The following is a 26,686-nucleotide window of genomic DNA, read 5'->3' as shown; positions in this document are numbered from 1 at the left end:
TCTCATCCTCCATCCAGTTTTATGTGCTTGCTGAATAGGAGCTGTGATCATTTGGAGAAGATGCATTCTGGTTTTTGTAATTTTCACCATTTATGTGCTGTTTTTTTCCCCTCATCTTTGTGGATTTCTCTACCTTTGATCTTTGAAGCTGATGCCCTTTGGATGGGGTTTTTGTGTGGTGGTCTTTTGTTGATGTTGATTTGTTAGTTTTTCTTCTAAAAGGCCCCTCTTCTGCAAGCTACTGCATTTTGCTTGTGGTCTACTCAAGACCGTGCCCACCTGGGTATCTCCAGTGGAGGCTGCAGAACAGCAAAGATCGATGCCTGCTCCTTCCTTTGGGAGCTTTGTCCCAGAGTGGCACCAGCCTGATGCCAGCCAGAGCTCTCTTGCAGGTGTCTGTTGACCCCTGTTGGGAGATCTCTCCTAGTTAGGAGGCATGGGGGTCAGAGACCCACTTGAGGAGGCAGTCTGTCCCTTAGCAGAGCTTGAGCACTGTCATGGTGGATCTGCTTGTTTCTTCAGAGCCAGCAGGCAGGTATGTTTGAGTCTGCTGAAGCTGTGCCCACAGCCGCCCCTTCTCCCAGGTGCTGTTTCCCAGGGAGATGGGTGTTTCATCTTTAAGCCCCACTGCCTTTCCTTCAGAGATGCCCTGCCCAGTGAGGAGGAATCCAGAGAGGCAGTCTGGCCATAGCTGCTTTGCCATGCTGTGATGAATTCTGCCCAGCCCAAACCTCCCTGGGGGAGAGAGAGAGATTGCCAAAAAAAGTTTAAAAGCACTGTTAGGGGAAGTCCACCTACTCAAGCCTCAGTAATGGTGGATGTCCCTCCCCCACTGCAAGCTCAGTAGTCCCAGGCCAACTTCAGACTGCTGTGCTGCCAGTAAGAATTTCAAGCCAGAGATTCTTAACTCCCCATGGGAGTGGGACCTGCTGAGTGAGACCACTTGGCTCCCTGCCTTCAGCCCCCTTTCCAGGGGAGTGAATGGTTCTGTCTCGTGGGGCTTCCAGCCACCACTGGGGTATGGAAAAAAGAACTCCTGCAGCTAGGTTGGTGTCTGCCCAAACAGCTGACCAGTTTTGTGCTTGAAATCCAGGGCCCTGTTGGTGTAGGCACATGAGGGAATCTCCTGATCTGCAGATTGCAAAAACCATGGGAAAAGCCTAGTATCCAGGCCAGGTGGCACAGTCCCTCATGGCTTCCTTTGGCTGTGGGAGGGAGGTCTCCTGGCTCCTTGCACTTCCTGGGTAAAGCAGTGCCCCACTTGGCTTCTGCCTGCCCTCCGTGGGCTGCACACACTGCCTAACTAGTCTCGATGAGAGGAACTGGGTACTTCCATTGGAAATGCAGAAATCACCTGCCTTCTGCACTGGTCTTGCTGGGAGTTGCAGACCGCAACTATTCCTATTTGGCCACCTTGCCAGATCCCACCAAGTTTTTAAGATTCAATTTTGTTGGCAAGTCTTGAAATGTTTCTCAAACTTTGCTTTATATCACAGCTGATGGAAAACTTTAAGGAACTGTAGCTGAAGCCCATGGTTTTGCAGAAACTAGGCTGTAATACTAAAATGAGGCTGTCTCAGGGATCAGAAATTCTTTGCTGTGAAGGGTTGGATGTAAATGTTTTGTGGGCCATAATGTCTGCCACTGTGGCTTGAAAGCAGCCCTAGAAAACACTAAATGAATGGGTGTGGCTATGCTTCAGTAAAACTTTATTTCCAATTAAAATCATGTACTGGGTTGGATTTGGTCTTAAGGCTGTAATTTTCTGACTCCTGCTCTAATCAATGAGACATTAACCTGTTAATACATTAGGAAAGAGTACAGAAAAGTGGGTAGAAAGAGGAGGCGGGAGATAGAGAGGGATGAGGGGAGAGAGAGATTGCCAAAAAAGGTTTAAAATTAGTAGCCTGGGCAATGTAGTGAGACTCCATACCTACAAAAAAAAAAATTAAAAACTTAGCTGGGCCTAGTGGCATGCTCCTATAGTCTTAGCTATTCTGAAGGCTGACGAGGGAGGTTCACTTGAGCCCAGAAGTTCAAGGATGCAGTGAGCTCTGATCAGGCCACTGTGCTCCAGCCTGGGCCACAGAGTGAATGCCCATCTGAAAAAAAGAAAACAAACAAACAAAAAAACCCCGTAGTTATCACTGGGAGGGCTTCACTACCTAAGACAAATCTGGTCATTTGGAAGCACCCAGGAAGCCTATTCATGATAGATTTTGAAGTTCTATGTCCACAGACTGCCACTCAGTAGGTCTGTGAATATTTTTATATTCCCCAGTGAGACTCCCTGTTTAAAAAATCAAGAGACTTAAAAATCCACAAAACTGTTAGACTAAGAGAAAGAAACAGGGAAATGAGGTAATATAGATTAATTCTCATTAGGGAAATGGTGAGGTCCCAGGTCCAGAGGGCATGCATTCTATTTTCACTCTTGAGTTGGGGCAGAGAGCTGAGTTCGAATCTTGGCTTTGGCACTGACCACTGCCTGACCTTGAAGAAGTCACTTAGCTTTTCTGGACTGAGGTTTCCTCATCTGTAACATCTTTTCCAGCATCAAGTTCTATAAAAACACAGATCTATCACAGTAGATTCTGGGAAATTCTCATCTTTTGTCCCCTCTCTTATGAAATTAAACCTAGTGTTTAAGAGAGAGAGACAAGCACAGATTAGGGCATTTAATTGCCCTTTGACAGAATTGTCACAGAAATGCAGAACTAGGACAAAATTCTGAAGGGCATGCAGTTGAGAAAAAGTTACTTTACTCCTCAGGATTTTTTGAATGAAATAATTTTCATTGATCCCTCTAGATTAAATTAGCAATTGTAATTTTCCCGGATCACTTCGTTGGTCTTCTGGGCTACTTTACCATGAGCACCCCTTCAATTTGCCAACTGTTTAAAGATACCAGCTCACAGTAACAAAAAGATGGAGTGAAGGCAGGCTGGCCAGAGGCTCCACAAGGTGATGCAGCTGACTCTCTGGGAGAGGAATTCACTATTTAATTTTTTTAGAGACAAGTTTGCCCAAGTTGGAGTGCAGTGGTGTGATCATTGATCACTGCAGCCTCTAACATCTGGGCTCAATTAGATCCTCCTGCTTCAGCCTCCTGAGTAGTTAGTAGCTGGGGACTACAGGCATGGACCACCACACTCAGCTAATTTTTTAAATTTTTAATTGTTATATTTTTAGTGACAGGGTCTCTCTAGGTTGCCCAGGCTGGTCTCAAATTCCAGGCCTTAGGTCCTGATTCCCCTGCAGGTGTGAGCCAGTGAGCCCGGCCTAGCACAGGAATTAAAAAAGCACGGCAGAGTTTCTGCCCTTTAGGAAGAATGACTTCTATGTTTTTAATACAGCAATCTATATTAATTTTTATTTTTATGCTTGTAATATATCTGTATTATAGGAAGGAATGGGGGCTAGTTATTTTCAGAGCTAGAAGATGCATATGTACAAAAGTCACTACAGTCACTGATTTTGTGCTACTTAAAAATTTCAAGAAGGTTGTGTGCAGCAGTCTCGTCTGTGTTCAGCCTCTCAGCCTCATTGTGTACATTTGTACACTATATACATCACCATTTCACAACATGTAGTTTGTAATCTCTTGCATTTAACTCTTTTTTTTTTTGAGTCCTCTTTTTCTGTCTGATACTTTTTTTTTTTTTTTTTTTGAGACGGAGCTTTGCTCTTGTTACCCAGGCTGGAGTGCAATGGCCCGATTTCGGCTCACCGCAACCTCTGCCTCCTGGGTTCAGGCAATTCTCCTGCCTCAGCCTCCTGAGTAGCTGGGATTACAGGCATGCACCACCATGCCCAGCTAATTTTTTGTGTTTTTAGTAGAGACGGGGTTTCACCATGTTGACAAGGATGGTCTCGATCTCTCGACCTCGTGATCCACCCGCCTCGGCCTCCCAAAGTGCTGGGATTACAGGCTTGAGCCACCGCGCCCGGCCGCATTTAACTCTTAACCACCGTTTTCAAAGTGTTGTATTCAGGAGTAATGTTTCATGCTAACTTCTGCCATTCTATGAATTAGAAATAACTTTCCGGAACTACTGTGGATTCTAATTCAGGAACTGAAATAACCAAAACGAATGTCCACATTTAAACCATCCACAAAGAACATTGAATTAAAGCTCCCTGCTGACCACCATCAATTCTACAATAATGCAACATGTCTGTTCATAGAAATCACTGCCCTAGGCAAAGTTGTACAATGAAAATCCCAGAGCTTCCGGGAAAAATGAGACTAGGGACACAACATCCCAAAATGTAATGAATTCCACATTGCAAAGAAAAATTCAATAAAAACAGCAGTTACAAAAACGCTAACTGGTTAGGAAATGTATAAATCATAAAATAGGGCAAGTTACCCTGAAAAAGATTTAAGGCACGCCTTTGGTTGTGGGCATCAGAAGGATAGCAGCTCTTAGGTTATTGTAAAGAGGAGAAAGGTGATCTGATATAAGGTGGAAACATGTAACTTCAGATATGGCCGAGTGCAACAAATCACAGGCGCAGGGATGTGAGGTGCTGGAGATGTCTGAAGTGTGGGTGTGCTGTGTTTCCTTATGCAGCTCAGTTGAGTGCAGTTCTCACCATTCACCTAATGTTCCTTGCACACCAAACAGCACACAAGCAATGTGAAAAGTGCGTTATGCTCAAATTTTTCTCTAGTATGGTGGGTCCCCAATCTTTTTGGCGCCAGGGGCCGGTTTTGTGGAAGACAGTTTTTCCGGACTGGCAGGGGGCTGGGGGGATGGTTTCAGAATGAAACTGTTCCACCTCAGATCATCAGACATTAGTTAGATTCACATAAGGAGTGCTCAACCTAGATTGCACACATGTGTAGTTCACAGTAGGATTCGCACTCCTGTGAGAATCTAATGCTGCTGCTAATCTGAAAGAGGCGGAACCCAGCTGGTAATGCTGGCCAGCTGCTCACGTCCTGCCGTGCAGCCAGGTTAACAGGCCATGGACTGGTGCTGGTCCATGGCCCGGGGGTTGGGGACCCTTGCTATAATACATCAGTTGCATTCAAAGAAATAGGAGTTATCAAAGCAAGTGCTACAGACAAACTGTGGTAACCTGGGACCAAGTGGAACGCTGTAAGTCTTGTATCCATCAGTGACATTCCAGTGAAGTTTCAAAAAATGCTGACACACACAGAACTCAGGTGGCTCAAAACTAAAAACAAAACATATGACTGTATAGGGTATTTATGGAAGAGATTATTTTCCTCTACTTGTTTATCTTGCAGTAAAGTTGTAGAAGTTTCTGTTATCACTGATTAAATAGTTCCCAAACTGAAGGCAAGGCTCTAGAAACTAAAAAGATTAAATTCCACTTTTGTTTCCTTAAGGATTGGCTAAAGACGGTCAGGACCGAGTATTTAAAATGTGTTTGCAACAGAGACACGCAATTGGATTCATCTTGTGAGTCATCAAAGTGCTTTATTTTGTAAAGCCCGGCTCATGACTGGAGTGTATTGTTAGCACTAGGAGATAACAGGGCAAACGTCCTCACTCTGTCCAAATAGTTTATCAACAGAAATAAATGACAGAGACTGTTACAGACAAAAATAATAGCATTTTGTAAACTTCTAAAAGCATATACAGATTGGCCACCAAGGAAATAGTCAAATAACATATGTGTACCTTATCTTTACTTCAGGGTCTCATGGTTATAGTCTTGGGTCAAACCACAGTAAAACTTAAGGACACAAAAACTGATCTGATGCCAGAATTAGTGGTGCAGGAAAAAACCAAATCACAGTATGGATTACTTGAAATACATAAAATACGAATTTCTACACTATGTTACAGTGGTGTTAACACTGTCTGCTGAGGATAACAAATCTATGTAAAATCAGACAGTATAGGGAGGGCATGACCGCTGGCTTTCAAAGATGCTGTGGACTAGATCCATGTTCACTGGGCGCAGCTGCCGTCTGGAGAGCCCTGAAGTAAAGTCCCTGGAAAAGGCAGGACGGCAGGGAGACCTGTTGAGTTGCGATTAATAATTAAAGGGAAGATTTTTTTTCATCATCTTTTGTGAAACTGCCCATAAAAATCGTATCATGTTTTAAACAAGGAGTTTCAAAGGCACGCCTTTAGCGCAGCGTCATATAAGTTGATAACCTATTCTAAGCAAGACTAATATTTAAGCTCAATGCCTTTTGGAAAATGCAGGAGTTGGTAGATACATGATCTAGGTTGGAAATTTATAACATGATTAAAAACAGTCAGCACAGTTTAGGGCAATGAACTTACATAAACCAGATTGGGGTGAACTCTCTTTCTAAAAAAAATCGTTAAGTTGATAAATGTACATTTGGAGTGGAAAAAAATCCTTTTCCTTTTATTTTGAAAGACTGTCTACCATGTACTTTGAATAAAACACTCACGTAAAAACATGACTGCAAGATACGTCTCAAAATATGACAAACATTATTTCACCTACACTGTAAGTGATTTTACATGTAAACTTCAAAAATCACATGCTATACATCAGATTTTTAGATTCAAAAGATATCCCTGTTTTCCTAATAATGTAAACAGTAAAACTGAGGGTTTCAGTTAAAGGGACAATTCTTAACAAAATCCCACTGGTCAAACATGAACACCTTATAATTCAGATCTGTATTCAGTAACAGGAGAATTGAGAGTTTTGACGCTTTGCTGGTTTTCCCACAGTGGGAGATGTAGATACCATTGCCCCAAACCATGCACTTCTCGGGTAAGCTTTACTTTTATTTTGTAGCATTAATTCCTATATTGCAACGTAGGGGTGTAACAATGAAGGCTCCAGGCAAGAAAAAAGAAGCAGTTTTCCTGGACATATTGGCCGGGGTGAAAAATGTACAGGGAATCAGTGGGGCATCAGCTGCTTGTTGGGGGAGGGGTGGGAGCTCTGGACACGGAGGTGGCGGGGCGGTCCTGACAAAGCTGGGGACAGAACCCTGAACCAGTACACATGGAGACGCCAGCATTCTTCCGTCTGGTGCTGGGGGCTCAGGTTACCAGTGTTAGGGAGTGTCTGCGTGCAGGTAGAAGTGGAACATTCGCTGTAGGTTTTTTCCTTGGAAGAATCATCATTATTATTATCATTATTATTATCTTCATTATTATGAATACTGTCTCACATCTTTAAACTCAAAAAAACAAAACGGATCCACAGTTTGTTGTGTGATGCCAACATGGGTGCCTGACATGCACTTCCGTCTCCCCTCCCCCACACATAAGTTCATCCATTCACTCATTCGGCCATGGCTGGAATCAAAGGGTTTCTGTTGGGACACATTCTGACCAAAGTGGATCAGTTTTCATTAATGACTTTAAAATGCACACACACACACGCACACTCACCCCCCCACCCCCCCCACAAAACACACATACAAAGTCAGAAATAGCTAGAACGATGCTGGGAAAATCAGGTAGCTGTAAAGCGAGTAGCCCCCCAAATCAGTCATCTTGGCCTGAAGATGTAAACAAGGAGGTTTGCTTCCTGCAAGATGAGTACTTCACCGAGTTTGGTTTTCATTTTTCCTACACCGAAGCCACCTCTGTCCATCCCATGTTCACGTCCGCCTGAGGCTGCGCGGGAGGTTACGTCAAGATGTGGCCAATAAAGTCCAAAAAGCGCTTTGAATACTGTTCCGGGTTCACGGTGGAGATCTCCGCGCCAGCCTGGGCAGTTGTGAAAAAAGGGCATATTCAAATGATGTTTATGATTTCCCCAAATTACTACTCAGTATCTACAGCTAGTTCCAAAGGTAGCTGAATATACAGCAAGTAATTTTCAAATCTATGCAATCTCTGCTTTAAAAATCATCACTCAAAATACCTTGGTGCTCGTGGCTGAATAATTGAGGTTCTTACGAATCTGCGTCTGCACATGAGACACAAAGGGTGTCGGAACACCAGACGCTACCACACACGTCAGGGCTGTTGCAACTCACAAAAAAATCAAACTGGCCACGTTTGGGATGTTCCTCTCAAACAGTGGAATTGTTCAGAAGCCACAGAAACAATACTTTTATTATAATACTTTCCAAGAAAGCAGATTGGAGCCAGCTTGAGAATGATACCAACATTTGGCAAAAGGGAAACCTTAATGATAATGGCTTAGGACTGCGTCGTTTCTTCAGGACCCCCTTAGTTTCTGACAGAGGCACCCAGCTCAGTGTTCTACCATGAGGGGCAACAACTGCAGTCACAGGTTCTGGGACAGCTGCCCCTAGCCCATTCCCTGCACTGTACCCAGGTGAGGTGCAACACTGCTGGCTGCATGTCACTCACGGGGGAAGGGGCTGGCTTCCCTTGGCAGCAGCACACAGGGGTGCCACTCTTCCCCCTGCACAGAGTCCTGCGGAGAACAAGCAAGCCAGGCCCCTTCCAGAAGCTCAGTGGGGGATTTTCCATTGTGAGATGCAGGGATGCAGGCCAGCACACTCAAAGGAATCACTGGCCAGTTTCCTGAACTGCAAAGGGCAAGATCAGAGTTTTGCTGAGTGAGCAGGTGCTGTTTTTAGACACCCATGTTCATGGGGGAACTTGGAATTCCCAGGCCTCGGCTGCTGGGGTACTCCATGGAGAAGCCCAGGCTCAGAATGAGCGAATGGGTGGTGCACCTGGTACAGACAATGTTTAAAAAGGGTACTCAAGTTTCTGTTGGGTGGAAGCCACCATGTAACTTCCTGACGTGCTCAGGGGTGGTGAGGTCTTGCTCTGCACACAGCAGGACCATAGCTATTGACAGTGTGACTGAAATATTTCTTTGGCAAACAGAATATGGTGTTAGGCTGATTTCCATTTTAAAATAGAAAAAAGGTTTCAAGTGAGTTTTTGGTTCCAGTAAATCTTGGCTAGCTCTATACGGTCTGTGGGAGGCACCTCTCATTCCAGGGACAACAAGCCAGGGCACACATGCGTCTGTGTGAGGTGGATTCTACATCTGCAAAACCAAGATGGTGCCCTACAATGCAAGCTTGAAACTCAGTGAGTTGTAAAGTTCAGCCAGGCAGAAGGGTGGAAATGAACGTGGAGCAGGAGGGGTTGGGTCCTGGGGAGGAATCCCATCTCTAAGACTGCCTAGTATGAGGCCCTGACAAGTTACTCCTGAAGCTGTCCTCAGTTTCTCTAACTGACAAAAGCAGGTATCCTAGTATCTCTTTCATAGGCTACTCATGGGGGATTCAACAGCTTAATACATAGCCAGAGCAGTGATAATTCCTATCAAGCACATTAAAGGTGGGTAATTAATATTATGCAACTCGGATCTGGCACTCAAAAGATTTCTGTAGTGGAAAAAGTACAACTCACTGTGAGAAAAATATCCTGTATATTTTGGAAGTGTCTAAGCAGACAATCATGCATCGATTTTAACATTTCATACTAAAATACTCAAACTATCTTCTTTAGCACTTTTATCTCTGGAACGTTTTTCAAACAGAAAAGAATCTGTATCACATCCTAGTGATGCACATGCCTGTTAGTGTCCCCCCAGTGTAAAAAGAGATGTTCGTGTTTAAGTGTCTTGCGGGAAGCCACGGGGAGCTGTGGTCAGGGCAGGGGCGAGCAGGAGCATTTGTGGGTTCTGCGTCTTACGCTCACAACACGACTCCCACAGGGCACAAGCGTCACTAAAAGGCTTTCATGGCTCAGTAGAAAGCTGAGTGGCAGAAAGGAGTGGTCCCTGCATTATAGACCATACGGAGGAGCCAGGAGAGAGAGAAAAACAAAACAGATACTCACGCCATGTTTAACAGTTTTTGCAGCATGGGCAGCTTTCTTTTTTGCATCATAATGAGTAAGGATGTCAATAATTGCCATGAAGTACACCTCCTTCCTAGGTGAGTCTGCAGAGAGACGAGAGTAATGACTGTGGGATATGTGCCAACACGGGGCCACATCGCTGCTGAGGGAGGGAAAGAGAAGTGAGGCTGGAGGGAGGGGATTCGGCAGGACGCAGATGGAAGGAGTCTAAAGACAAACTCCATACCACTCCTGCGTTTCCCGACTAAACAGGCACCCTGCCTCTCTGATCCACTCCCCCTCCAATTAAAAAGAACAACAAAAACCAGCTTAACACCTGGGTATTTTAAAATAGCATATTTCTTCACACCAAAAACAATTACACAATCATTAAAATGCAGATTAATAGAAGACTCAGTTCCACCCCTGGACCTCCACTGTTGATACCCTGGTGTTACGATGCTGTTTTTTGTTGTTGTTACTGCTTCTTTGTAAATTGGAGGGAGACTGGGTCACAGAGGCAAGCTATTTGTTTTACTAAGGATACAGAGGGAGTGCTATGGAGTTTGTCTGCTATTTAAAAAAGACTCTATAAGGCTTGGTGTAGTGGCTCATGCCTGTAATTCCAGCACTTTGGGAGGCTAAGGCGGGTGGATCACGAGGTCAGGAGACTGAGACCATTCTGGCCAACATGGTGAAACCCCACTTCAACTAAAAATAAAAAAATTAGCTGGGTTGGTGGCGTGTGCCTGTAATCCCAGCTATTCGGGAGGCTGAGGCACAAGAATTGCTTGAACCCAGGAGGCAAGAGTTGCAGTGAGCCAAGATTGCGTCACTGCACTCCAGCTTGGCAATAGATCAAGGCTCTGTCTCAAAAACAAACAAAACCTCCACATACGCTATAGAACAAGTAGAATTATGCTCATTAATCCTTTTCTACCATGTGATGTACTGTTCGTAATTCTTACTGGAGACAGTATCAGAACTGGAAACCCGGATAAAGGCCTACATCCCTCCAATGTCTATTTTTCCAAAAATATGAACAGTAAGAAAAGTACATTTGACTGTATCTAATTTCTTTGTTGAAGAAAACATTTTGGTGAGCAAAGCAGAAAAAAGCAGAACTCAATCCCTTGGCTGATAAGCCATTTGGGATTTAAAAAAAAAAAACTGATGAGCCACACTTTTTATTATTCAAAAAACAATAGGCTGTTTTTATCCTATCACTAAAATATTTTGCTTTTGTCATCGATGGTGCTCAGCTAGGATATAATACTTAAATAACTCAAAGACCCAATCACCTGGATACTGTGCACGAAGGTCTATCTGACTCTAGGGAAGACGACTACAGGCTGCTCCATGGGGAGGATGGCAGAGTCAGACGCGGCAGCAAATCAGATTCCCACCCGACACATGGGGCCCAGCCTCATACCTCTGAGAGGGACAGGGCTGTGGTGATGACAAGATGACAACCCAAGGGTCACAGGGGCCTGTATGTGCCCCAAGCTTAGATTCAGGATGCTTTTGACTCACAGAAGATAACTAGGCAAAAATGCATTAATACTTTAAAGCATTTCTAACGTCATCTGTATATGCATGCGTACATCTGTACATGTGTGGTATAAGTGCGCGTGCGCATGCACACGTGTATTGTATGCATGTGTCTATGCACATGTGTGTTGTATGCCAGTGTGTATACAAGTCTATGTACATAATTGTGTATGTGCATATGTACATGTGTGTTGTAGGTGTGTATACGTGTTGTACAGAGTAGTCTGTGGTTTTGCTCTATTCCCTCAACACTGCAGAATTCAAAGGTTCGATCGCCTTATGTTTCAGCACCGAGATCGTGGTTACCTTTAACATGCTCTTGTCCCCAGATCCATTTCTTTGGAGTTTGGAGAATGAATGAGTGCTGCCAAGCAGCACCCTTGTAACTGGGGTCACGAATACTGGTAAATAACAAGGCCAAAGTCAAACCACCTCATGTGCAAATAGAGTCCACAGTGATAAAACTTACTTTCATGGCACTTAATTCCATAGACGTCGATGTTTGGATCAAACTCCCCAGGAGCCAGGGGTGGTGAGCTGTTCAGTGTATTCCCGGGGCTATCTGGGGGGGTCCCCACCGGGTGGGTGCCATCGCTCTCACCCTCCTCCTCCCCGTCGTTCTCCTCACACTCCACCTCCTCCTGTTCCGCTCTCTCGACATCGTGAATTCCCACCAGCAGGCTGTAGTCCATGAGCTTCAGCTGGGCCAGAAACTGGGGACAGAGGCGACAGTCAGTCAGCCACACCTTAAACATACAAGCAAACATTTAAAGGAGACAAGCTCCAGTTACACTCAGAGGGAAAGCTGCAGGCTGGGGCAGCAGAGGCGCCAGGAGCCTCCTTTCTGATGCTCTTACACTCTTGGGCTGTTTATCTGAAGTGTAGCCTCACACTTCAGGCTGGCTCAGAGCCCAGATTATTTTCCCTAGAAAGCCACATGGATGGGGAGAGGCGTGTGTCTATCACAGGGTGGCTGGATTTGACTAAAGAGAAGGGAGCAGCACCAGCCAGAGATCCAGAAAGAGCCTCGGAATGGGCAGGTTCCTCCCAACGGTTAAGACTGGTTAATGAGGAAACCCAGGCACCTCCTAAGTAGCTCCTGATAGCATCTCCTGATGTGGTTCGGGAAAGCACCTTGGAATTCAGCATGCTCTCTGGAGGCGATCATTATGCTGTGGCAAGTAAGTAAAAGCAAAGGCACCGTGTCCATATCTGGTGAGTAATGCGGTCCTGTCGGGGTCAGCAAGGTGCCAGAGGGGTTTCGCTTTCCACAAGGCAGGGCACACACAGGATTCCCGTCCTCCCCTCCTCCAGCCATGGCTAGAACACAATGTGGGGGCAAGACCCAGCTCTGTGTGTTTGGCTACTCTTGTCTGCCCAGTTCTTTTTTGACTTTTAAGATGATTCTTTTTCTCTTTTCTTATTTGAGACCTTCAGCACAATGTTCCCATATTGCCGTAAAATGTGGACGGTTGTGCTGAGCGCAAACAGTGGAGCCCCTCAGTGGGCTCGACCCATCCAGCTCCCTGACCCCCAGCTGCTGGCTCTGCACAGGGTCCTGTTCCGCTCTGACCTTGGGCTCGGGGTCCAAGAAGGTTCACGGTCCTGGCTCTGGAAGGACTCAGAACCACCTCGCTAGGGAATGCACACTGGCTGAGCTGCCTCTGGGCTACACTGATAGAATTTAAGAAGCAAATGTCCTCACGCAAAGGGCAAGCAGATGAAATTATAGGTCTTGAAGTTCTGGCTAAAGATGAAATCAATTTGCTGAGCCCCGCAGAGCCATTTCTTTTGAGCCTGCTGGGAAGCAGTTCTGTCTCGAAACTTAAAAGAGAAGCCCTGACTCCTTACAGATAAGGAGGAGAGGACCCCTGGGCAAAGGTCTGTCCCACTCTCCAGCTGGTTCCGCTGCCTGCAATTCTCCAGCTGGCACCCTGCTCAGCCCAGCAAACCTGCCAGAGCTCCCACTTGGCTGCCTTCCCACCAGGAATCCCCCAGGGCCAGCTATACATTCTCTATTTGTTTCAAGCTCAGAAAAGAAAAATCACAAATCTTACATTCAGATATTTAAGCAAAGTAGGAAAACCTGTTTGTTTAAAAATAGACAGAGGCAAACCCCTCGTGGAAACAGCGAGGGGCTCCTGTGTTCAGCTTTCTGGACCCCAGAGAGGAGAGGAAGCCACTGCTCCTTGCTCGGGCCTTTCCCCAAACTCCCCCATTACATCAAACATGAGAACTGACTTTTCACCTGCACCTCTCTCTGCCAGACTTCCTTTCCAGCAGTCAAGAGACTGCACATCCTCCCCTAGCATCTCGGCAGCTGCCAGGCTCCGGGGCGCACCTGGCCAGGATCACCTGTCGGAATCGTGTTTGTGGGGGTGGCTGCAGAGGAGAACTCCGTAATATGAGGCTCACCTGAGTCCTTCACCAGTATGGTGAAGCCAGCCAGGTAGCCGGGTCTTGGGCACTAGCTCTGCACACATGGGCCTGCGGATGTGGAAGAGAACTGGGCACTCCGGGGTACAGAAACAAGTGACAAGATCCAAGGCATGTGTGAGACAGCAGGCAGGCTCAGCAGCTGGACAAGAGCCCAAGGATTCAAATCTAAGGAGGGTTTGAATCCAGGGCCTGTTCTGAGCCCGCACTCCCTGCTCTGTATCAGCTACCCCTGGAGGCTGCCTTAAAGCAGCTTTCCTCCATCCTTTTCGAAACCCGAGGCAGGTAATGAGTTAAACAATATCAGCTAGCATTGGAGTAGGCCCTCCACCTGTGACTCAGCGCTGTGGGTCTCCCAAGGGCTGGGTGGCCAGCAGCATGCCTGGCACCACTGTGATCATGAAACCTGTTTCCCCGTCAGAACGCCCTGTGGGCCTGGGGTTTTGGAAGGCCTATTTGGAAAATACTGCATTAGAAGTACCTAGTCGTGCTTTCCAACTCTTGAGGAGTATGACGGGGAGGTGCTCATGGTAGCCCCACTTCTCCTGGACCTGTTGTTCCAGGGCCTTTGGGCTCCTGGAGAACTGGGCCAGGGTCTCCTTTGCCACCTCCACTGTCCCTCCCAAGCCTAGTCTGGTGCCTGGCTCTGCTTCCTGTATCTAGGGCTTCCCGTCTCACTCCTAGAAGCCTCTCTAGGGGTCAGGGAGAGGGCACTGCTGGAAGCACCAGGCTCCAGATGGCAGCATCTGCTCCCAGCATGGGTAGAGGGTGGGTAGGGACGGAGCCAGGCTCCGCCCTGCTAAGCTGGAGCGGTCACAGGGAAAAGTGCCCCTCCCTGCTCCCTCTGGGTGCTTGGAAGGTCCCTGTGAAGTGGTAAAGGCTGAGTGGTGACTCAACCTCCTGTCCAGTCCTCTGCAAAGGGCAGCAGTTTTCAGAATGTGAACCTGATCATATCCTGTCCTGCTTAAGACATTCCTGTGGTGCCATGTTTCCCACGGGGCACAAACAAAACTCTCACGGCCCAGATAACTAGGCCCCATCCCCACTTGAACCCTGCTCCAGCCCCGTTCTGGACTTCTCCCCTGCCGGCAGGTACTTCCTCGTGCGCCTTCAGGTCTCAGCTGCAGGACACCATGTGGGGCAGCACAGCCCCGGAGTCTGGGTACTTAGGGCACCGCATGCTCCTCCCCAATGACACATGGCCTCCCTGCACATTCATTTTTGTTGGAGTATTTGCTCAACTTCTCTCTTAAGCGGGGCAGTTTGACAAGAACTCTCTGGTTTTGACTCCCACTGCATTCCTGACTCCCAGCAGACAAAGGGCTCAGGGAATACTCAGCACTTGTTGGACAAGTGAATGGGATGCCTGCTGCTGTTCCCTACCCATCCCCCCAACTGTCCCTAATTCTCCCCGATCTGCTTCCACCAGGACAAAAAAACCGAAGCCAAATACCAAGAACAAAAGCAACAACAGAAAACCTCTGTCTACGACTGCAAGAGGCAACACCTTTGGGAAGGAAGCCCAAGGCGACTATTTAAGACTCTTCCCTGAACAGGTAAGGCAGGTCTACTGGTTGACCTTCAAATGTTCTTTCAAGTGTGCTTTATTTACAGAAGTCAGGGCTGTCTGTGATTAATTTGCCAAAGGGCAGAGAGGCAATGGGACAACTGGGACTGGCCAGCCGCACTCACCAGGGTGAGCCTTCAGGCCTCTGTCTCCTCTGGCACCCCATTGGAGATGCTCACCAGGCCGGGCAGCCCAGAGAAATTTCCTGGGCCTCAGGCCTGTTGTCAGACCGCTTATTCTTGTCTTGCAGTGAGGAAGAAATAAAGGTGCAGTCGGCTCCTAGCACCACCCATGAAACCATCCGTGCAATGAAAAATGCATCTCTAGGTAAGAAGCTGTTCTGAAGCACCCAAGAAGCCTGAGGAAATTGCAGTCTCAATGGTTATTACACATTTTGTTTTTGAGACGGGGTCTTGCTCTGTTGCCCAGGGTGGAGTACAGTGGTGTAATCACAGATCCCTATGGCCTTGAAGTCCTAGGCTCAAGTGATCTTCCTGCCTCCCAAAGTGCTGGGATTATTCATGTTTTCAAATCTCTGAGACTGAGGCAGAAGTGGAAAAAACCAAGTACAGCACAGTGGTTAAAAGGACAGGTTAGGCTGACAAGGGAGCCCCCTTCCAGAAACAGAGAATCAGCTCTGTAGATGGGCGAGTAAGTCTTGTTTGGTCTTACTAGCTCCATGCTTGATGAGTTTGCCTCTGGGATCCTCAGTCCTTCTGACTGGAAAAGGAGACAATGCCACTTGCCTCACAGGAGGGTGGAAGGATTAAGATAATGAATCTAAGACAAAAAATGTGGTGCCTTGCACAAAATCATGGAAGTTGTTCTTTGTAACTGTCAATGTTGTTTTGATTATGGTAGAGGTCTTTTTTTAACATCAAGTTTCAAATTTAAACAGGTTCCAGTTTGTGGACCAGCGGGGAAAAGCCCGTCAATTCACGAGCTCTTATTTTCACAGCCTTTATTACATTTCTTGATTTTTCAGACAGGATCTGGCTCTGTCACCCAGGCTGGAGTGCAGTGGTGTGATCATGGCTCACTGAAGCTTCAAACACTGGGACTTGAGGGATCCTCCTGCTTCAGCTTTCTTGGTAGCTGGGAGCACAGGCAAGTACCACCGTGTCTGGCTAAGTTGTAAAATTTTCTGCAGAATGAGGGTCTCACTATGTTGCTCAAGCTGGTATCAAGTGATCACCTGGCCTCAAACTTTATTTTAAATCTGTTCTGAGGTAGAGTGAAGGAAGTATGGCAATAAATCTTGAGATTTTCCTTAGGGAAAACTCCTGTGGGCCAGATAGTCAAGGGTGAAGAAAGAACACAAAGGGGGCGTGGGCTCCACTGTGGGGTCTGCTTCGGGCTCACTGCAGGACCACAGTATATATTCGTTCTTTAAGAACATGAGATTCTAAAATGTGAAGACTTTTCCAACTTCCTCAGAAATTACCTGCTAGACCTCAGATCTGCCTCTTTTCCAGCCAGAATAGTCCGTCTCATCTAATTCCTTACTGATTGCTCACTGTGACACATCTGTGAGCCAGGATATTCCTCAAGATCTTTCCGAATCTATGGCTGTCCTTCACAATGGTTTTAAATTGATTTTTTTTTTTTATACTAACACACTGTGTACTGCCAAATCAACATATTCTAAAATGCTATTCAACTGTTTAACAGTTGTACCTTACCACTTGTTAAAAATTATAATAATCCCCTCTTGGAGCAATTATCAGATAACAAAGCCTACACTGGGCTCTCAAAAGCATTTTTAACCTTTGTTTATGTCAGAGTAGTTAAGGATTGTGCCCTCTGAGGGCCTGATGCCCCAGTCTGAATTTAGAAGCTTTGTGCCTTCGAGCAAATTATATAGTGTCTCTGGGCTTGGCTCCCTCATTCATCAAACTAGGGTAGTGACAGGACCACTCTCAAGGGGTGGAAAATGACAAGCAGCCATGACTGCATGGGAAGGACTTGGACTCCATGTGCTCCGCAGATGCTGGCTGCTGCCCGTCCCTGTACTCTTCCCACCCTTTCACCCATCTCCAAGGATGGCGGCTGTACACCTCAGCCAGCTGAAATGCCCTGTGGTGGGATGCCACAGAGGGAGAACAGAATTCTGCATTGTGTGAGTTAGTGAGGAGAGACCAGGGTTGACTCTCCAGGGTCATGATCAGAGCTGACAACAGACAGGGCAGAAGGAAAGAGTGCTTGTCCCTCCTCATTCACTACTTTGTGTGTGCATGCAGAGAAAGACTCACCTGTGTTTAGTTATGTGCAAAGCTATGGGGATGAAAGGGTCCAGCATGGCACAGGAATAGAACAGGGCTTCAATTAGAGAAAATCAACTAGAATCTGGGATGAAAATGGTTTTTCTTCACATGTAGATTTCTTGAGCTGTAATACACTCAGATCTCCTACTTGAGGGATTAAGGAAAAACAGCCACAACAACAAAAACAACTGTACTGAAACACCAACGGGTCAGTCAGCTGAATCAGAAAGCATGGAACTGATGAAAAAATAAAACTCGAGTAAGTTCTAGCCTCATTATCAAGATCAGATGTCAAGCTACTTCACCATAATTACCTGCTTAAAAATTTAATGATGCTTCTGCGTGAATTTCAAAACCACAGACACCGTTACCAGCTATTGAGAATATTTTTAAATTAAAGAATGTTTTATGCCCTGCCTCCATTTCAACGAAACAGCTAAGTGCTTGAGCCATGTACAGGGATTAGACGATCAAGTCCTCTAATCAATTGGTATTATTAGAGACAAAAGAGCTAAGAGGATCCTTCTGTAATTAAACTGTCAATTTGAACTGCTCCAGTTACATTATTTCTGGAGTCTAAATATTAAAGTGATATACTGCCAACAGAAACAATTCTTACCAAAATTGCTAAAACAATATTCTCTGTATCAAAGATTTGCTGATTAAACAATAAAAATTCAAACGAGTATGTTTACTGAGAGTACTTAATAATCAGATCAAATAGATCCCAAAGCAAGGGGGAAATGCTTGACTAATACATTTTATTAATAACCACTGACAACTGATGAAAACTAACCATTTCTTAATGAAAGACTAGAGGAAAATGTTACATGAGAAAAGCAAACTCTTCTTTTTGTTTGAAGTAGATGCTTAAAGGCCAAGCACAGTGGCTCATGCCTTTAATCCCAGCACTTTTGGAGGCTGAGGTGGGAGGATTGCTCGAGGCCAGGAGTTTAAGACCAGCCTGCACAACATAGCAAGAGTCTACACACACCCACAAAAAAAAAAATTCAAAAATTAGCCAGGCACCAGGGTGCAGGCCTGTAGCCCCTGCTACTATGGAGCCTGAGGTGGTAGGGCTGCTTGAGCTGAGCGTTCAAGGCTGCACTGAGCTGTGCTGCTGAAGCCCCTGCAGTCGAGCCTGGCCAAGAGAGCACAACCTTGTCTCTAAAAACAACAATGGCAACAAAAAAGTAGATGCCTATACCCTACACAGTTAACACACAGGTTCTAATCGAAGTATACACCATAAAGGGTAAAAAAGTTACTAATTTATGATCTAACAATAGGAACTATTTATAACTTGGTCAGAGTTTCTTACAATAAAAAGAGCTGTCAAGAAATTATACTGTTTCTCCCTTCATGGGAAACACAAATGTCTAACATTCTTTGGCTTTAGTCATTTTCTTTCTCTGTTTTTTGTTTAATGACATGAAAAAAATCATCTCACAAAGCCTCCTAGTAGCAGATCCATACTGGTGGGCTGGAAAGTGTTTCAAAGTTTTTTAGAAAAGCCTACACGAACGAATGAAAGTCACAGCTAAGAAAAACTTAGGGGCTGCTAAATTCTAATTCCCACTGCACTGTCTTGTAACAACATTAACCTTTTTTCCTGGATTTATTTATAAAAGACTTAAAAGAGCAAATCCAATGGAAAAGCTACAATGCCTTTATCATAAACTCAATGACAGGAAAAGGTACACTTTAAATGTTTAGAACAGTGTTTAAAAGCAAAACTCCATCATTATGGACTAAAGCCCCTTGTACGCCATTTTATTTCTCTCCACTGTCCCCCCATGACCTAGGGTCCCCAGCTGCCCCCGTTCTAGTCCCATGATGTGTAAGGGGGCCTCCCTGGGCCTCATGACATGGTCTGTGATGACTGGTGGAGATAGGAAAGCATTAAGTGACCCAGCACTGACATGTGCTTTAGCGGGAAAAGTGCCGACTCTGATAGTGACTGAACATTTGTCTTTACTAAGCTCTGCTGGTAGACACAGAGTCCACTGCTCCCCCGGCCCCTCCCAAGGTGGTTGGTGTGGGCAGGTCAGCCTCCATGCGCCATCCCAATTCAGAACACAGGAGCCTGGCGCCGGGGATTCCCGGCACATGACAGCAGGTGCTTGCTTGTGTTTGGCGCCAAAATGAGAGGAATGCTAAACCGGCATGGTTTTACTTTAAATCCTGCCACATGCGACACCTTCACATCTGACTGTGATAATGTAGAGTATACATGTTTTTACCTTGGTTGCAGATTTAAATAGATGGTTTTAAAAGCTCCTAAAAACTAACAGGGCGGACACGTACACAATGGGGCTGGCCTCTATGCTGCCTGTTCTTACCTCAACATCCTTCTTCAGTTTTTCCAGGAAGACTTTCTTGTTGTTGTCATCAATATAAATCTTTTGGCCCTCATTAATGAAATCGTTATCTTTCAGAGTTGGCAGTTCTTTGGCCTAAGACAAAGAAGAAGAAGAATGACGAGGCTTGAATAAAATAGAAAAAACCACATACAGCTTCCAACCCTGGACACTGAAGTTTGCCACCCCTCATCACCTCCACAGGGGTCTTACCCAAACAGTAAAATGGAAGGCCTGAATACCACCGGGGGGCACCATTGAGCTGCAACCTCTGGAAGCATTCCCAGTAGCAGTGAGGTGGGGGTCCGACGGACTCCACGTTATAAGGGTTTTTGTAACACATTTCACATTTTTCAGAGGAATGAACTTGACTGCTTTCTTAGATTCCCTTTCTTACAAGAAGTCTTCTGAGTGTGGAATTTGTATTCTTGGACTATTTTCTCAGGAACCTTCAATTTTCTTACTGGTACAACCCAACTCCATCCTTCCTCCCACATTTGGGTAGCCATTGCTGGGCTCACATTACAAATAACATGGTATCTTGTCTCGCAAATGCCCCATCCGTAATCATATCTACTTTCTGCACCACGGAGAACCTGCGGCACGCGGTTAGCCATCTGCCCTTCCAGGCTTTCCTGTTCGCCACTCAGCCAGGAAGGAACTTCTCTTCTCATTTGGACAATACTAAAGAAAATAGGCCTGTCTTAACATAAACGTATTAACATGGGAGGTCTACCTTTTACAGCTGAACAAGAGGGTGAGCAAGTAAACCGCACTTACACCGACCAACACAAAGCAATGTGCGACTATCAGAAATGGGTCATGAGCAGAACACACTGCAGCTTGCATTGCAGCAAACAGGATCATATAGGCATATGGTTTCAAAACGGTGTAGATAAAACTTTGTGCAACCTGCATTCAGTACAAGCTCAAAATAAATCTCCCATCTCTTTCAGCTACCCATGGCTTATTTACTTCAGTGGAAAGAAAGCCAGTGTCATGCACTGCCTGCCTTTCTCTGTATGCTGATGAACCTGGAATGGTCTTTTCCCTACGTGTGAACCAGATGAAAACAAAATAAGCCAAGGAAACCACATGCTGTCCTTCCTGGCTCCCACACTGTTCATCTTCCCTCCTTACTCAGAGCAATACAGGCAAACTCCCTGGGTCCATCTCCCGAATCTCTCACACGCGCAAACTGCTCGCTTCCCCTCTTCTCTGTAAAGTATGGACATACATGTAAACAGTCATATCTATGTACACCCACACATGTATATAAATTATGCATTTCTAAATTCGTCCCTTTGGCTCCTAAGTTGGAAAAAATCTGAACAGTTTTGCAACTTTAAATTAGACATAACCACAATCTTTATAAGCCAAATAGAATTATCCTTACAAAACAGGTACAGCAAAGCTCAGAAATGTCAAGCTTCAACTCAATAGGCAGGTAGTGAGTCAAGTACAGAGATGCAAATATGAACAGTTCACAATTTCTAATGTAAAGGAGTCTGTAATCTCATATGGGAGAAAGACATGAAAGCAAGTAGGTAGAAAATAAAGTAGGATGTATATGTAAGATGTAAAGATAAATACGAAGATTCCGGGGGAGATGGATAAAATTTCAAACACTTTTATGCTGAGTTATTGAATCTTTAAGAAAGGAAAATGCAATGCCATTCTTCACAAAATTGTAGGATGGGCCTGCTAGACTAACCCCCTAAACCTGTCAATAATTACTTTAAAGTAATACAAAACATGCATCCCCCCAACTCCCACACACCTCGAATGTGACGGCACCACACTAATGTTAAGTGTTTGAGGTCATCACATTAGATTATAAGGTTTCTCTCCTATTAGAACGGTAAACATAATGAAATTTCACCAAAAATGAAACTTAGGTTCTGAAGTCAACAAAACTCACTCGGAGGGCAGTGAGAAGATAAACATTGGCCAAAATACAAAATTGGAAGCATGTTAGAAAAAAGGGTTGAAGCCAGACCTACACACAAAAACAGGAGAGACCAAGGAGGATCATAATTTTCCAGGCAGACACGTTGGGCATTTCTGTGTCATTATGTGTTGGCAATGGGAGGTGTGTGGGTGTGGGTGTTAAGGATTAAGACATCTGCTTCAATTCCACAACTCATTTTATACATGTAGGAAAAGAAGGGGAGAGGGTGTTTTTTTTTCGGGTTTTGTATAAATGTGAGAAACCTGAAGGCAGAGATGACAGATCCCAGACAAGGCTGTAAATTACACGCTGGATGTGTGTTTGTAACACAAGTCACATTAATGAAGATGAATGCCACTTCAGGTTCACCCCAGCAGAATTACCTCATGTGACAGGGAAAGTATAATCCTACCTCATAAAACTCTGGACACCCTGTACTCTATGACTAAGCTGACTTGTGAATTTCACAGGCACTAGGGACGTATTTAGATTGGATCAAGTTCAAAAAAGGGCACCCAGATTGGTTAAAAGACTTAAGGGCTTACTGAAAGGATCAAGAGACGAAGGCGGGTCCTGGCAGGGCAGCTGCATACACGGAATCCAACACTGGTCTACACATTTCCACCTCACAAACGCTTACCGCAAGACAGAGTGTGCAGGGCATGAAGGTTTTGGAGTCATGAGTCCTGAGGCTGCAAACCTGGTTCCACTCCTTACTTGCCAGGGACCAGGGGCCAGGTTCCCGGACAACTCCAGCCTGTATCATAGATACAGAAGGGGGAAAATACTGCCGCGACCACTCGCAGCAGCCTTAGACACCCTGCTCAGTGCTTTGCATGAGTCATTTCATTCACGTCTATCATCTACCTTTAGTCTTTGCAACAACCTTAACTATCATTCTTAGCCATGTTTTACATTCAGGGAAACAGATTATGTAATTTAAGTTCTCAAAGTTTGGTTGAGCTGAGATGGGAAACTAAGGTAAACGATGTGCTGGGAACTTAACCAGAAGCCATGTGACAGATTCAAATAGTGAGTGGTGCTTGTAATCGCCACCGCCATCATCATCCTCACTGAGCATTTAATAAAGCACACAGATTTAAAACGGGTATTACAGGTTGATTTTTTTTTTTTTTTTTTTTTTTAAACAAAAACTTAACTGTTCTTTTTTCTACTAAGAACAAGATAGGCTGGGAGCGATGGCTCACGCCTGCAATCTCGGTACTTTGGGAGTCCAAGAAAAGATTACTGGAGTCCAGAGTTTTAGGCCAGTCTGGCTAACAAAGTGAGACTCCATCTCTACAAAAAAAAAAATAAAAAAACATATAAGACAGGCATGCTGTATGTCTGTCATCTCAGCTACTTGGGAGGCTGAGGTAGGAGGATCGCCTGAGCCTGGGAAGTCAAGGTTGTAGAGAGCCATGACTGCACTACTGCACTCCAGCCTGGGTGACATAGTAAGACCCTATCTCCGGGGGAAAAAAAGGTAACAAAGCTTAAGTCACCTGACAATGATTCACTATCAAGAATATCTTACTGCTTAGCTTTTAAAAATAAATTTCAATATATCCCTCTGATAAAGAGCAGTACTTATGTTAGAAACATCTTTTTTTTTAAACGTGGAAAACTATTATACTGTGATTTAATGAACTTAATAAACTCTTGGTGTAAAACTGCCTACCCAAGATGACGTCTACAGAGCAGCAGAAAATTAACTGTGGGCAGCAACAGCTTAATGTAGCAACAGATTATACCCTTTGCTTTTAAACACTGGATTATTTGCACTTAAAAGTTTGTAGTCACTGGGTCTGGTTCTTTAACGAGTGTCTTTGATATCTTTCCTAGCTCAGTGCAGAAACAGCGAGAAGGCGGAGGAAACCCCTAGAGCTAACTAAAGGCAGCTCAGAAACGCTTCTTGGTTGTGGACTCTCCGAGGCTGGCTTCCAGCCAGCGGTCTGCAGCCTTTCTGAAGTGGTGGCAGGCTGAGCCTTTATTTGCTCTGAATTCAGCTCTGGCCAGTTTTGTGGAGATCAGAGCCTCTAAGTGAGGCGGGGCGATTGCTGTATGACCCTCGGTACTTGCTGGGTGGGGACACTGAGGAGACGAGGGTAAGGAAGGGAGCTACCCTTCCCCACCCCGTCCTCCTCCATGTGCCCAGCCCTGAGCTGGGACTGCTCTAAGACCTGCTCCAAGGCCCTGGCCAGCTGTGGCCCCATGAGTAAATACAGCCCAAGGCAGAGCCAGGCCAGCACTGGCAGGGCTGTTTTCTCTCTTCCATGAGGTCATCTGCTGCGGTGGGTTGGATTCCAACTGGCATTCATCTCCACTACTGTGATGTGTAAATGCACAAACACAGCCACAGGCACCAGAAGAAGGACGCTGTGCCCCCTGCAGCCTGGCTGTCCTGCTTCCAGTTCTGATAAAATGAGCCCTTTACTGTCCTGTGTGGTGATGCCCAACCCCAGGTAGATTCGGCATGGCCCAGGTTTCCACGAAGGAGACAGACTGCAGCCCGTGGTTATGAGAACACACTGGATCCAGGCTGCCTGGGTTGTAGCTCCGCAACTCCAATTATTAGCTGTGTGACTCTGAGCAAGTTACCTAACCTCTCTATGTGACTTGGTTTTCCATCCTTAAGGGGGATTCACAAACATAAGGTTGTGAGGATTATATGAGTTCACACATGTAAAAAGGCCTAAGATGGTGCCTGTCACACAGTGTGTTATATACAAACATTGTTATTTGCTAGGCATGTTCTCAAGTATGGCTTATGGATCTAGAAAAAACTCCTCGCTGATCAATCCAGAGCAAGATTTTTCTTTTAGAAAAATGTATTGACATGTTTAACATTCTAATACTAGCTGGGATGTTGTGGGCCAGTTGCTTAATCTGCACAAACCTCAGTTTCCTTATTTATATAATGGGAAATTAGTTAATACTGCACCTGTTAATAGGGTTAGCATATGAATCAAATGACACAAAGCACATAGTGCCTGGCAGTAACTTACTATATATTTGTTTCTTCTTTCCCGACTTTCTAATAAAATAGGGTCTTTAAACCTAGGATATCTTCTCATTGATACCTGAATGATTTAAAAAACTGACAATTTAGCATGTCCGTAATCTAAACCAAGGTGTCCCATCCCGTGTGGCCAATTCCAGTGTGACTTCCCTGGGTCACACTGGAGGAATTGTCTTGGGCCACACATAAAATCACTGAACACTAACAATAGCTGATGCGCTAAAAACAAACAAACAAACAAACAAAAAATCACAAAAAAATCTCATCACATTTTAAGAAAGCTTGCGGATTCGTATTGGGCCACATTCAAAGCCATCCTGGGGCACATGCAGTCCATGAGCCGTGGGTTGGACAAGCTTAATCTCAAAGATGTTTAAAATTTTCTTTGTTTTTGGGTTTTATCTGCGAGTCACACACATGTCACATGAATCCTCTACATACTGCCCTCAAATATGGAAGACACTTTTGTTACCGCACACAAACCTATGATACACGAGCGCAAAGTTAGTATTTCATGTCACTGCACAGGACACACAGGGAACACAGGATACACAAGACAGGATGCATCAAAGGTGACACAGCCAGAGGCGCTGAACCCTGTCTCAGTGCCTCTAGTTCCCTACTCTAGTTTTGCAAAGCTCCACTTTGAATTCTCCTGGCTAGAAAAACCTCTGCGATCACCTGCAAAAGCTGAGGAAACCTCACTGAAAAGACATTTTTTTTTTTTTTAACTGAAATGTAAATGAGAGTAACATGTTCCTATCTTATAAAAAAAATTGGACTAAAGTTCCTGGAGTAATAAAGAATCTGAAATTTATGATATTTATTCAATGTATGGAATAAGTGTAATGATTTTACATTATCTAGCCAAAGATAGAAATTTGTTGACTTTTGTCTTACCTTAATTTTCCATGGGTTAGTTCTTCTCAGTGAGGACATTATAATAGTGGGTAATTTAGTGAATGCTATTTTGCTGACCTAAAGCAAAAATCCACAAGCTGAAATCTTAGTAGCCAGAAAATATAACCAAAATACTAGGGAACAGTGAACTCACTGGGAACATTTAACTTGCTATGAGCTGTAAAAAGAAAATTTATTATAAACATATGCATATAGATATAATACATTTATTACAGACATTTCTCCCTCATTTTGAAAAGTTTTTGCCATCTTTTAAAGCACAGAATCACAGGCCTCAGCAAGTCTCCTGTAAGTCAACAGCAAGAAACACGCTATGTGACAATATAGGTCATGGTCAAAAACAGTTTGTGTGTCATTAAAACGCAGATGAACATGAACGTGAGAACTGAGATGCACACTCAGCTGCATCAGAGCCTGAAGATAACCCACATATGCATAAGGCTTTTAGCATATAAAAGCGTCTAGACAGAATTACTTATTCCCTAGGGTTCAATAAAAGTTATAAATGATCTCTAAGGACAGATTTGGCCAGTGGGTTGGAATTAAAAAAGGAAAACCTATCAGGACAGTTAAAAAGTTTAGAGCCCTCATTTTTAGAATTTCTAAACACATGCCTCCCTTTAGCAGAGACCTGGGGTACAGAAATTGCAAAATTCCGCAAGAACAAAGGAGATGCAGCACTGTTTGCTTCCCAGAAGAACTGGTAAAAAGGAGCTGAAAAGCAACACCTAAAAAATTCCCAAGTACTTATCTGGTACTTTTATGCTACAAACTTCCAAATGACTAAGAACTTTTGCAGAATCTCTGAAAATGAAACCAAAACCAAAACAATAAATGTGTTTACCAAAAGGAGTTAAAT

At 44.8% G+C, this 26,686-nt stretch overlaps 2 protein-coding genes and 1 long non-coding RNA gene across 6 annotated transcripts in view; 1 reads left to right on the top strand and 2 right to left on the bottom strand.

The window, feature by feature from the left end:
• The window catches only part of LOC141585445 (uncharacterized), a 70,215-nt gene extending 50,557 nt beyond the window's left edge, over window positions 1-19,658 (top strand). The window contains exons 3-5 of one of the 2 annotated variants that reach the window (XR_012518921.1): window positions 15,172-15,298; window positions 15,560-15,636; window positions 16,295-19,658. This is a non-coding gene — a long non-coding RNA (uncharacterized LOC141585445). Of the gene's footprint in view, window positions 1-15,171; window positions 15,299-15,559 lie in introns of both variants that reach the window. The other variant, XR_012518920.1, reaches the window with a different exon arrangement.
• Window positions 5,434-26,686, bottom strand: part of PIP4K2A (phosphatidylinositol-5-phosphate 4-kinase type 2 alpha) — a 172,618-nt gene continuing 151,365 nt past the window's right edge. For all 3 annotated transcript variants that reach the window (XM_074404926.1, XM_003930664.4, XM_074404927.1), the window contains 4 exons: window positions 19,916-20,029; window positions 11,776-12,019; window positions 9,756-9,859; window positions 5,434-7,688 (listed from right to left, as the gene is read on the bottom strand). In XM_074404926.1, the coding sequence (XP_074261027.1) occupies window positions 7,608-7,688; window positions 9,756-9,859; window positions 11,776-12,019; window positions 19,916-20,029 (543 nt within the window). In that variant the 3' untranslated portion in view covers window positions 5,434-7,607. The remainder of the gene's footprint in view (window positions 7,689-9,755; window positions 9,860-11,775; window positions 12,020-19,915; window positions 20,030-26,686) is intronic.
• LOC141585297 (uncharacterized) lies at window positions 22,658-24,481 on the bottom strand (the record flags this gene model as incomplete). The annotated part of the gene is given in 2 exon segments (XM_074403512.1): window positions 22,658-23,984; window positions 23,987-24,481. Coding segments are annotated over 2 exon segments (693 nt in total), but the record flags the coding sequence as incomplete, so codon positions are not given.

Source organism: Saimiri boliviensis, chromosome 8 (assembly GCF_048565385.1).
Source record: "Saimiri boliviensis isolate mSaiBol1 chromosome 8, mSaiBol1.pri, whole genome shotgun sequence".
Taxonomy (NCBI): domain Eukaryota; kingdom Metazoa; phylum Chordata; class Mammalia; order Primates; family Cebidae; genus Saimiri; species Saimiri boliviensis.
The sequence above is the reverse complement of the archived record's forward strand: the minus strand, read 5'-3'. Positions and strand labels throughout refer to the sequence as shown.